Here is a 12,180-nt window from a genome sequence, read left to right as displayed (position 1 = left end):
ACTTGCTGAAATGTGCAAGTTTTGTGGAGGAAAAAACAATGCTTGCCACACCGGGAATCGACCCGGGCCTTGGCGGTGAGAGCGCCAAATCCTAACCACTAGATCATATGGGAGATGCTGGCATGGTGTAAAACAACTATTGTCTTACCACTCGATATTGTCCATCAAGTGCGTTCATTAATTATGTCAAGTCGATACTACTGAAAGGTGCACTTTTGTGTCTTGTCGCAAGATGACGCTAAAACCAATGCGCTGTTTTTAGGAGATATTTGCGACATTTAGCGATAAAGAAATGAAGCGCAACTTGCAGCTGCGCGGTTCTTTATAAATGATCGGTATTTGGTGGCCAATATCGAGCAATGTCCACAATGCATTAATGTCGAGCGCCAAGACTATTTTTGTGAGCTCGATGAACAAGGCAATTCCATATGGTCTAGTGGTTAGGATTTGGCGCTCTCACCGCCAAGGCCCGGGTTCGATTCCCGGTGTGGGAAGCAATATTTTTTGGCATTCACTCGTTTTTTGAACATTGATGTATATCAGGCTACTAGTGTTCCAAAAGAGCTTGGCTTTTTTTTCAAATACCTCGACGTTACATGCAGTACTCATTATGATTTTATTCATGTATTTCTAAAAGCTATTCTGTATTCTTGCACTGTACAGAGGAGGTAGTTGTGCGCATGCGTGTGACCCTGTGTCCGATATAGCGAAATAATCAAGAAGATGCCTGATCTTGCCATCTTGGCCTCATATCCATGCGTCTTCAGTTTGCACATTATCTAAGGCGTCACGGGAGCTTGAAGCAGCAGACTTCTTCTCAAGTCGCAAAGGCTGCTGGGTGACTTGTCGCGATGATTTGCCCTTCAATTTTAGGCTGCGTCATGGTCTCATGAAGGTCACCTGCTTGAAATTGTTCATCTGGCGTCTCCTGTGAAGATATCAGATGATCATAAGTGGCGAACAATTACTGAATTTATCGTTTCGCAGTTTAGCGGTCTTTTCAGTACAAAGGCACGTCTGCAATGATCAAATTTCGCCTCAGATCATGGCGTTCTTTAGGCCCCCATTCCACAAAGCGGCGATCGCGCTGCGACCTAGCTCGCTGCGATCAAACCCTTGATTTCACAATTGGAATATCATACAAAATGTAAAAGTATGATTGAAAAGACAACAAAACACACAAACTGACAAAGCATACAAGGATTAGTTGTTTGTCTATGCAATTTGTTGAGCGATCATGTCTGTCAAATTTTAGGTCGCAGCGAGGTCGCGGCCCTAGTGGAATGTGGATATGATAGCTGAATAAATGATGGTCTTATCCAAACGTTTTTAATCGGTGTACTTGTAGGACTGGTCTATCTGAAGGTGTAGTTGTTGTTTTGAATACAGAACAGAACAGAACTGAGCACGTGCCACTAAATATGTGCCTCAGAAAGTTGTCCAGCAACTTTGATTGATTGAAGTAGGACACCTACTTTCAGACAACCTCTTGTTATTGTTATTCTCGCTTCCGTGTATCTAATTTCATTCAATGGCCTTTATACGTATTACGCCGTGTTTAGCTTCCAACGTCTTAAGCAGGTGACAGGGAAGGAATAGAAATATCCACAAAATCTACTTCTTAAGACTGAATTACTTGTTCGGACCCCAACTCCAATCTACAAATACTTTGTGTGTGTGTGTGTGTGTGTGTGTGTGTTTTATCAGGAAGTCAACAGACATAAGCCATGCCACAAAGATTTGTTCAGTGTTTCTTTTGAACATGATCATAACTGAATACACATATAACTTCCGCGAAAACAAATTGGCGATAAGGGAGACAATGAACATATCGATCGCTTCAAGGAATATCACACATCATCCGTTCATAAGACATACTTGGTATGATTAGATATCTCACCTGACTGGCTCTAACTTCATAAACAGTTCCTTGAAAAGCTCAACCTCGTCCTTTTCCTTAGACAGGAACTTAACTACGTCGTCTTCCCGCCCCTCCCGCGACACGTGCACGAGTTCCCGGACCTTCCTGAGTCCCGCCAGCGCCTGGCTGTACCTCCCGGCCCAGATCAGCTCCTGCACGTCCCACAGACAGAGCCGCAGGTCGCTCGCGTCCAGTCCCCGGTCCGGGTCCACCAGCTCTATCGTGCAGACTGGAACGGCCGCCTCCCCTGCCGACAGCCGCCGGACGTGCGGCTCTAGAACCGCCCAGAACCGCTCCATTTCTGCCTCCGTCCAAAGCGGCTCTCTTCTTGTTGTCTCTGAATCAGTTTCCATAGCCCGAACAGTAGGTTCTATCGAATGAGGTTCTATCGAAGGAGGCTCTATTGAATGAGATTCTATGGATGGAGGCTCTATCGAAGGGGGTTCTGTCGAAGGAGGCTCTATCGAAGGAGGGTCTATCGAAGACGATTCTATGGAAGGAGCTTCTATCGAAGAAATATCTTTAGAATGGGGTTCTATTGGTTCTGCTGGACCTCCTTGCTTCCCCAGAGCAGTTCCATCCATACACGTTTCAGTCTCCGGCGTGACGACTTCTTGAGGTTTTCCTGCCATACTTTGCAGCGTCTGGACAGACCACATAGCTACAGCTCTGGGTTTGACGCCTAGTCTTTCTCTCCAGTTCCAGGGAGCGGTGAGGAGATCGCGGCACTGTCGCAGCGCCCACATCTCGGCACGGTACAACACATCTTAGCCAAGAACAACATCGACACAATCACACAACGTACCAGCTGTTACGATAAACTGAGCATGTGGTAACACCCGTAGTGGGGAAGGCCGAATAAACAACTGACCCCTTTTGTTTTGCGGTTCATTTTGCCCTAGGCTTAGCGGGCCGGGGGAAACCGGTACCGATCAGAACACCGATCTATTGATAGACAAACAATCAAAAACACCATCACATCTTCTTTCTCAATATCAAATGTCCTTTCCCTTATTTAGCGAGTAGCCAATATCAACCCCCTCATTCGAGTTTACAGAGTAAGAGTGTTGTGTGTTGACAGCCACTCGCAGGAGTAGGGCAAGTCTACATAATGTCATGTCAGTTCATCAGTTCTGTTGCAGCCGGGCTTTCCTAGCCCTCCTCTTGGCCTCAGCGGCTGCTATCCTCTCAGCTTCAAAAGTTGTGACGCTGTTGTAGCTCAGCTGACGCCAGGTGCTGCGATCGTTGCAGAGTGTTGTAGCCTCTACCAGGCTCTACATGTCAGAGTAGTTGGTCCGCCAAAGAAGTTACTGTTTGCGACTAATCATAGGTCACACTGAACAGTATACCAACTACTCTGGCATGCTATCCATCTATTTGGCCAATTTCTACCATTTATTCCTAGTTCGGGCATCCCAGTGAGGTAAAGCTTATTAGCAAGCTTGTTTAATTTAATCGAAGTTATTTACATTAAGATGGGATCATCTATCCGTGTAATAGTACATCTGGATATGCTCTATTTGTTAGTTGCTTTTTTTTTTTTTTGCTTTCAACTTAAAGTGCAAATATATCTGTCATCTGACTCAGTATTGGTTACCTTATACATATATGGAGGGAGTATAACAATAATTGGAAACGAGACATAGAATATTTTGTAAAATATATATTATATGATAAAGCTCAAAAGCATACTATAGACAGACAGACGGACAGTTCATTTGATACATATGGCCTTCAGCTGCTCATAATAAATAATCGTATTAGGTAAGGCATTGCTATTAAACCCACTAATGTTATAATAACCTATAGAAAACATTGTTTCAGTTCAACTATAATACTGTCTGTGGCCATCAAAGCGGTCTAAAACATAGAAAAACAGTCGTATACATGTAAAGTCTAACGCCTAATTAACAAAGTCATACTTAAAGTCATACTTGAATTACCACACCTCTTATCACTAGGTGATATCAAATAGATGATAACAAAGGGGTGATATTGTAATATACAATACAGTGTTTTTGTCTTTTCCACCATCACAGGAAAAACTTTAGAAGTACCACAGGCACCTTTTCTTCTCAACAATTACTGGGCGTTGTCTTTCAAATTCAGGTCCTTTGATAAAGGTACATAAGATAGTATTAACCCTAGAACCCTAGAAATATGCTTATTCTTTCTACGAAAACCGCAAAGTTCTATCTTAAATTAACGCCTATCTGAAAGGTTATAAAAAGACGGCTCAACTCTAAAAAGCTACAACAGTTCATACAATATCATAATATTACTACGTAGACAAACTGTAACAATATTCTATCCGATCTTAAATTATGCTAATCTTAAAGGGTTATAAAACACAGCCTACCCTAATAAGCAACATGTTCATACAAATGTTGTGGCGTAATACAAAGACAAGCTCCAATTTCTATCTTACGTGACTTACAATGAAAAGCAAGTGGCTAACTGCCAACAAGCGCATTATGGCTTATCAATTATGATATGTCAGTTATAAAAAAACAACATATTCTTTTACTTTTTGCTCAAATGAGCTACATAGTTTCTCGGCGCAACAGTAGAACTCTCGGAGCTCAGTGCTTGTTGCGCTCGGTTAGGTAGAACAGGCTCCCCGGTTGCGGGTAGTACTGCGGCCAGTTCCCGGTCTCCTCCAACTGCCGGGTTTTACCCGAGCCGTCACAGCCAAGCAGCTTCTGCTGGGAGTCCTGTAGGGGGAGATAATGATGATGGTAAATGTATTGCTCAAGAATTGTTTTACACATCGCATGGCAACTTCTACAACAATCACAAATAAGTAATATACAATATAAAATACTATACAAAAGATTAGCTTCACATTTAATGAAAATCCATGTATAATTGACTAGGCTGTGATAATTTTTTTATTGTACTGTATTCTACTATGTTGTTTCATTTATCTATTGCCAATCTTACTTCTCTTGTTTAATTGATTTATCTGATTTGTTATAATTTGATTAATAATGTATATAAGGGAAGCTTTTACATAAGCACACAGCTTTCGGCCTTCCTTGCACTGCACTGTTATATTCTATCTTGTAAATTCATTGCTATGTATCTGTTTTTTAAAAGTGCGAAATAAAATTCTAAAAAAAGACCCTGACCTTGAGAGTGATGTGCCACCCCAGGTGCTCCTCGTATCCGCACAGGAACATGCAGTTCTCCTTAGGAACCACTTCCGGGTCAGGGGTTCCGGTCTTCGGGTCATCCTCCTGCAATGCAAACAGTTTAGAATTAGAACTTTTGCAACATCATTGAAGCTTCCTTTATAATTGAACTATTTTCCTATAGACGGGATGTTAGGTGCATAATAGACAGTATAACAATACAGGCATTTCCTTCTTTCTTTCTATCTCTCTCTCTCCATCATTTCATTCCTTCACAATTATTAGTTCCCCACTTCTACCATTTATTAATTCCTTCCTTCCTTCCTTCCACCTTTCTTCGATTCCTTCTTTAATTCCTTCTTTCCTTCCTTCCTGCCTTCATTCCTACCTCCATTCTTACCTTCCTCCCTTCCTTCAATTTATTAACTTAACTTGAGAGCAAATGTATAGCTTTTTTAAAGTTAAATGGACAGGTGAGTGGTTTGATGTTGGGAGTAAGTTAAGTTTATTCCCAAGATTGATAGCACGGACGAGAAAGGCTCGCTTTTTTGTATTTCTTTTGGGTTCTAGTTTTTTAAAACAGTGGCAATTTGATAGCCTAGCAGAAGATTTGTAGGTTGAATGAAGAAAGAAGAAGAAGCGTACTCACCACAGCGATGTATTTCCCTCCGAACAGGCACACGGAGAAGGTCTTGTCCTCCATGGCGGAGTCTTTCGGGTCGATGTTCACTCCAGCGATCTTGATGGACACACAGTCCGTCAGCTCTCCCGTGTCGGTGCAGTAATCCATCTCCTCAACCTTCCATTTGAAGAAAGCTGCAGGAAAAAAGGACAGCAGGAGGTTGTTAGACAATTTATTTTTTATATTTTCTTTTAAATATTGTACTCATAACAGATAAGCCTACTATCAAGCAGATATAAGGCTTGTCACTGCATACAGCTAAACATAACTGCACATGGAAATGGGAAAATACATCATTACCTTTGCCAAGACGGTTATGTTTTCGGTAGCGTGCGATAGCGTGTGGTTTTGTTTGTTCGCGAATGCATATAAACAGCATAACTTAAGAAGCTATAGATATAGGGTACGTGGGTAAGTTTGATATAGATGTAGGGGGAGGTTTTAGCAAGACAAATATAAAATTCAATTATGGACTCCCAGCCGGCAGCTTTTGTTGCCATTTGTACAATTTCGTCATGTGGACTGATGAATAAGTCGGAACTCAATCCCTGACCTTTTAGTCCAGTTGATTTTTTGAACCACTAGAGCGCTACAGAGATTGAGTAACATGTACTTACTGTTGCTTGTGTCGGTCTTGCCGTTAGTCTGTAGTTTGAAGGCCGAGAGGTTGGAGCTCTTCGCCACCTTGGTCTTCTTGGCCTTGCTGACCTGGAGGAACCCGTCTCCCTTCTTACTCATGGGCGACCACAGCTGGACCAGACTCTCGCTGGGACGGGGGGCGCGCACCTGCGAGGAGAATTGAAAGTTTATTGCAAGTTCTTGCCCGAGGGCTAATTGCAAGTACAGACAATGCATATAATGATGAGAAATACATTATGATATTTAAGGGCTACATCCAATATCATGCTACATTGTAAGAATCTTCATGGTGCTAGTTTTGCTGGGTTTGGCTTCTTCTTTTGAGGCAGTGGTAGACGAATTTACAATATTAATAGAAACGTTAAGCGGTTGGGACTTTTCTGAATAATCTAAAGACATGTTGCAGTCGATTTCAACGACCCTTTCCTCTCAGGTACTGTACCATACTTTGATGTCCTGAAATGGTCAAGACATCTCGATTTTAACTTTAATTTGTGATTGGCTGGGCTGAATCAATCAAGATGGCCGACCTATATGACGTCACAGATCATTATGGCGGCGCCCATGGACCGACGGAACGAAAAGGACAAACTTTTGCTTTCTTCCAAACACCTGTAAAGGTCTTCTTTACATTTCCCCATCGACGCTTTGTTTTAAATATATAACTGCCTTCAGCGTGCCAGGGTCTGTTTTTGTCAAACAGATATTTAAATAGAAGAAAAAGAGCATTCAAAATCACTTACCGTTTTCTTGGCGCACTCGGCGACTTCTTCTTTTTCCTCAGTAGCTGCAAGTTTGTTCGTTTCCACAGCCACAGTGGCGTCATTGTCCCCTCTCTTCCCGTTCCTCTTCCTCCCCTTGCCCTTCCTGCCACGGCGGGGCTTCCTCTTGCCTGCGCTTCTGGCCTCCCTCACAAGGCGGCGCTTCTCCACGGGGCCAATGGCCGAACCTCTGGTCAGGAGTTCCTCGGGGTACATCTCGGCAAGGAGGCTGAGGTCATCTTGGGTCAGCTCCGTGAAGTTGTTGTTGGACCCCATCTTCTCAAGGAGCGTCTTCTGTTGGGAAGAGAGGAAAAAGTTCGTTTTAGTTACCCGAAAAGAACACAACTTATATAAACAGCAATAGAAATGCAAACAGTTCTCAAAGCCTTTAAGTATAATACTACACCACTCTAACCCTCCCAATAAAGGCAGATTATAAAGCCTATTTCTAATGATTCTTCTTTTTGAACTGGACGCTCGTAGGTCTGATATTAATAGAGTACAGTCATACATGAACTAGTGAATACCACTACGTAGTTGGTGGTTCCTTGCATTCTTTTCAATGGAGCAAACATTAAGAATCCTGTCTATAGTGGCCACCTGTTTACTGTGACCGTTTTCTTCAAGTCCCTTAGTGGTCCTTATAGACAGGTTCGACTACATGCTAACTGTGCTAACCGACCATATCTCCTAAAAGGACCAGTAACGGACCGCCCCTTGCCAATGAGTCACTAGTGGAGAAACTGCCTCGGGGCACTTAAATCTTTGTTTACATTCCACTTGGAACTGTTCAACTTAACAGGTATGTCCTGTCGTGGGAGGCATGCTCGCCCTTTCTTCGTGACAAACAGGCACACAAATTGTATTCAAAGGGTCGAGAGTTCGAATCCCGGCTGTCGCTGCTCACTTGACGACTATGCATGCTATTCGGGAGAGGGGTGCAGTTTACTCTCCAAGCAAAGGTTAGTGGGGAAGATTGTGACCTTTTTATCATATGCCCCGTTTTTTGTGTGGGGAGAGCGGACAAAGTGGCATATGATGAAAAGGTCACAATCTTCCCCACCAACCTCTGCTTGGAGAGTAGTGCAGTTCACTATACGGTCTTCTGTTCACTAGTCCTTGACAAAGTAAAAGGCTAAGCTACATTTTGACCCTCCGTATTTCCTGGCAAGACCAGTGAAGGACCATCTCTTCAGTTATTACAGCTCACCGGCCGAACATTAGATCGACAACTAACTCTGGTACCGTTTGTTAAAACCTCCTTTTTAAACCTCCTTGGTTAAATTGCAGTATGTATGAGATATGGTGCTGTAATGTTGCCAATAAATTCAATAACCGTCCCAAAACATGCAGTCTTGGAACACAATAATATCGAACATTTCACAGTTTCAAACACCAGAACCAACATGGCAATACCAATGGCAGTACTCGAACATGAGCAGAATAACACTGTTGTAAATCAACAAGGGGGAAGTTGTCGACTGTGCGTGGGCACAAGCAGCTCTCATCTGATCTGTCACAAGACTTCCACATGGTAGCTAGCTAACCACGAAGTACCTTGTTTACACCAAAGGACACATGACTGTAAAAATGTAACGATTTGTTCTCTACTCTTGATGCCTAAATAGACTGAAAAGTTGACGAGGTACATTTTTTAAACTGCCCGTCCAAGCTTACCCCGGTAACCATCCACCGTGAGCTCCCCGGGATCCCCTCGGTGCTGGGAGTGTTGCCCGCCCGCCCAGCTCAATCAGGACACATCGGGGAATTTTCACGGGGTGGGAGTCAGTTGTACCTAGCTCACGGAAACGGCTATACGGCTACACAGATTGGCGGTCAGAAAGATCTGCTGTTAGAAAAGGGCAGGTGCTTGGTAGGATTGGGCCAAATGAAACCTCTATACCAGACCCATCAGAAGGTTACTAGGCTAGTCCAAGGCTAAAAGCGCCTAACAAGTGATTTTGAGTCCGAATCTGTAACCCAGTTTTTTATATGTACGAAGGTTGCTAGGACCGAACTGAACCGATAGGTTTCAACCAGCGCACAAGTTTGGCGGGGCATACCCATACAGCAAGGGGTTTTTATATATAATATATATAAAACCTCCTTGTACAAAACCTGTATGCTTCGTGAATTATTCAGCGAGCACAGAAATTATAACGACCTGCGATTCGATACTTTCATGCACAACTCCAATGGCTAATATACAGAAGGCTACAAGCAAAACGCCTTTAAAAAGTCGCCACGTCTAGAAATTGGTCTAACCTACGCTTCATGATAGTTCCGAAGTCCATAACTTAGCTTTAAAGGTGCATAAAGGTCTAACAACTCTTTGGATCAACAGACCAAAACCAAGAAAACTCGACACTATTCGTAAACCTGATATGTTAAACTAAAAACATTAAACGTTACCTCAAATGTCATGGCGGGAGACGTGGACAAACTGTAGGACTCCATGATAGAATAGAACGTCTTGGAACGAGCTAGGTGCTTGAGACGGTGGCTAAGAAAACCTCTCAGTGTGCAGAAGATGTCTCAGACAAGTATTCGGTGTTGCTCGAAGTGAGAACTGTTTTAAACTGATGGCAAAGCATTTATTTGGGGTTTATATATGCCCGGTGTGTAGGCAGGGGGCGGAATTCCCTCCGCCTAAAATACATGGTTTAGCTTTAGCTACGTTACGAGACCGAAACCGGGCCGCGGTTGTGGGGTCAGAGGTCAGGCTGGGAGAATCGGTGTTTTCGAGGGGATGTGGTGGCGGCGACTTGTTGGTGAATGATTAACACGTCCGGTTGACACTGTCTTCAATGCATTTGGTGCATTTTACAACAGAGTGCATTAAAATGTCGGACCTGCAATACTAATTGATAGTCTCCAAGCAGATTCGTGACTGTAACTGACAGCTAGCAACATCTGATTTGAGATTACAGAAAAGGGGCTGTGAGGGAGATCGAGAAAGTATGCGGCTGTACAGTCGCTTATGATTGTGTGCACACTGGTATACATTAACCAAATCTCATTGACAATATATTGGTTTTCTCTTCTTTCAACATTTCTTTGTCGTGACCCTAGGTTTTGAAAAAAAACAACTCTCATTGCTTCCAACAAGAAAAGGCGGCAGGTATGGTTATGCAGAAGGGAGATCGATCGATATACTGTATGCATTGGAAGAACATAGGAAGAACTACAAAATTGCAACGCCCCCACACAAGTACCCCCCTCCCCCACGATCCTTCCCGGTCGGCCCCTTAAAGACAAGTGGGTCACATGAGGAGCCGAGTCGTAAGATGTTTCACGTGCTCCTGACTCCTTCGTTCTTTATATATTCTCACAACACCATCACATGATGTCTCAAACGTGCTCGACAAGACACAGATCTAGACATCGGCTGATGCAAACGTTGGGACACTGCGGGCGAAACCATTCCCGGTCGTTAGGGGGGCAAGTGACTTAGAACGGCGTCCTTTTATAATCTCAACAATATAATACTGCATTTTTTTTATCCTATGAATGATTATCAACTCGTGCACGCTTCTCCAATTCTGCCTACAATTATGTGTGACTTAAAAAAGGACAGTTCAGTCAGTTTTTCTGCAAACGTTTTCTTTTTCTGGGAGCGCTGAAAGGGGAGACGGGAAACCCGTGTTCTAAATATAGCCATGACGTCACGTATTCGAAACCACCACCAGAGACTACCGGTGAGCTAATGAACAACATGCGTGATGCAAAACATGTCGTGGTGTGGTCTGACTGGAAAGGATTCTAAAGAAAAAAAAATGATAAGGCTCTGGCAAATGATACAGCGTCGTCAAATTTAGGCGACAGAAATCCATTGGCCCGTCGCCAAGAGGGAAGTACTCATGGTATAATCTGCAAGGTTAAAACCGCAAATCGTTTGGTTTGTGTTTGTGCCATCCTAGAGGAACGGGGGTGCAGGGGTTTCATCTGTGCTTTTGGGAGAAGTCCTTTTCGGGACAGGGGGAGGGGAGGGAGGGTTTAACTGCTAAAGAACTTCGACTTTTGCCATCAGTTATTCCTTATGTACCTTCCAACAACAACAACATCGAAAACTGATACAAGTTGAATGTTTTTTTTTTGCGACCGATCATGATGTAAAACCTGCGTATAGCTACACTCCCCCTTTTCTTCGTCGAACCATATAACGTACTATAGGCTATAGTACATGTGTATAGCCAGTCTTACTGCTACACAGTTCCAGGTACAGTAGATTAGATAGGACAACATACCTCAATCTCGTTTTCTTTCTCCTCTGCGATTTTCCGCAGTAGTAGTCCACTGTGCTCTGCTGCTGCAGTAGTCTGAGCATCCTGCAGCTGTAAAGGATGAGAAAAAAAAATGATTAGAGGAACAAGTCAAAGCGTTATTCTTCAGAAAGCGCTACCAATATGCACTTCGCCTCGCCTGGTTTTCTTCTTGTTCTTCTAAACAAAACAAAAACTGAATGGAATTTGCTAAAACTTTAGAAATCAGTTTTTGAACATTTTTTCTCGCTTCAGCACTGGGAGGGTTAATCTCCAAGCAGATGTTGGGGCGAAAGTTCATAAAGTTTTATGACTGTCAGATTTCTCTGACAGCTGTTAAAAGCTATCATAGAAATTCAGGCAGTCAGAAAACGTTATACGATCTTCCACCGTATATCTGCTTGGAGATTACAGGAAAAACAGCCGCTGAGTTTCGGTCTCTTCAGAACCGCGGGGATTTTTTAAAGAAGCGCCACGCTCAGATCGAACACAGAAATCGTTACATTGGAAAGTGGCTACAAGTCACCCTTATCAGGGGGGATTCCCCACATCGATCGATCGTCAGAGTTTCGAATTTCGACAGCCGCTCTGAGTGTTGAAAACAAACCGTTGGTTTGAAAAAAATAGGAATCTCAGTTTTAAAGAAGCATATTAGAAATATATCCAAAGTTGGGTTAACTGATGTCATGAATTTAACTTCGTAAAATGTTTTTCTTCTTCTGGATTTTCATCATAGCCGCTGTGAGTGTAGAAAACGTGCCGTTGGTTTGAAAAAAAAAGG

General features: G+C 43.1%; 2 protein-coding genes and 1 non-coding gene across 3 annotated transcripts; 1 reads left to right on the top strand and 2 right to left on the bottom strand.

The window, feature by feature from the left end:
- The first annotated feature begins 422 nt into the window (after positions 1 to 422).
- Trnae-cuc (transfer RNA glutamic acid (anticodon CUC)) lies at positions 423 to 494 on the top strand. Its single transcript has one exon. It is a non-coding gene; the product is annotated as a tRNA-Glu (tRNA).
- Positions 495 to 597: 103 nt separating this feature from the next.
- LOC136423655 (uncharacterized) lies at positions 598 to 3,169 on the bottom strand. The gene is made up of 2 exons (XM_066411912.1): positions 1,901 to 3,169; positions 598 to 928 (listed from the first exon to the last, which is right to left on the bottom strand). The coding sequence occupies exons 1-2, from the start codon at positions 2,665 to 2,667 to the stop codon at positions 880 to 882; spliced, it is 816 nt and encodes a 271-aa protein (XP_066268009.1). The 5' UTR covers positions 2,668 to 3,169; the 3' UTR covers positions 598 to 879.
- A 429-nt stretch (positions 3,170 to 3,598) lies between these two features.
- Positions 3,599 to 11,475, bottom strand: LOC136423121 (uncharacterized). Its single transcript, XM_066411151.1, has 6 exons — positions 11,385 to 11,475; positions 7,120 to 7,431; positions 6,355 to 6,523; positions 5,705 to 5,871; positions 5,053 to 5,160; positions 3,599 to 4,635 (listed from the first exon to the last, which is right to left on the bottom strand). The coding sequence occupies exons 2-6, from the start codon at positions 7,411 to 7,413 to the stop codon at positions 4,504 to 4,506; spliced, it is 870 nt and encodes a 289-aa protein (XP_066267248.1). The 5' UTR covers positions 7,414 to 7,431; positions 11,385 to 11,475; the 3' UTR covers positions 3,599 to 4,503.
- Between the last annotated feature and the right edge of the window lie 705 nt (positions 11,476 to 12,180).

The sequence above is a fragment of the Branchiostoma lanceolatum genome, chromosome 17, assembly GCF_035083965.1.
Source record: "Branchiostoma lanceolatum isolate klBraLanc5 chromosome 17, klBraLanc5.hap2, whole genome shotgun sequence".
Lineage (NCBI taxonomy): Eukaryota > Metazoa > Chordata > Leptocardii > Amphioxiformes > Branchiostomatidae > Branchiostoma > Branchiostoma lanceolatum.
The sequence above is the reverse complement of the archived record's forward strand: the minus strand, read 5'-3'. Positions and strand labels throughout refer to the sequence as shown.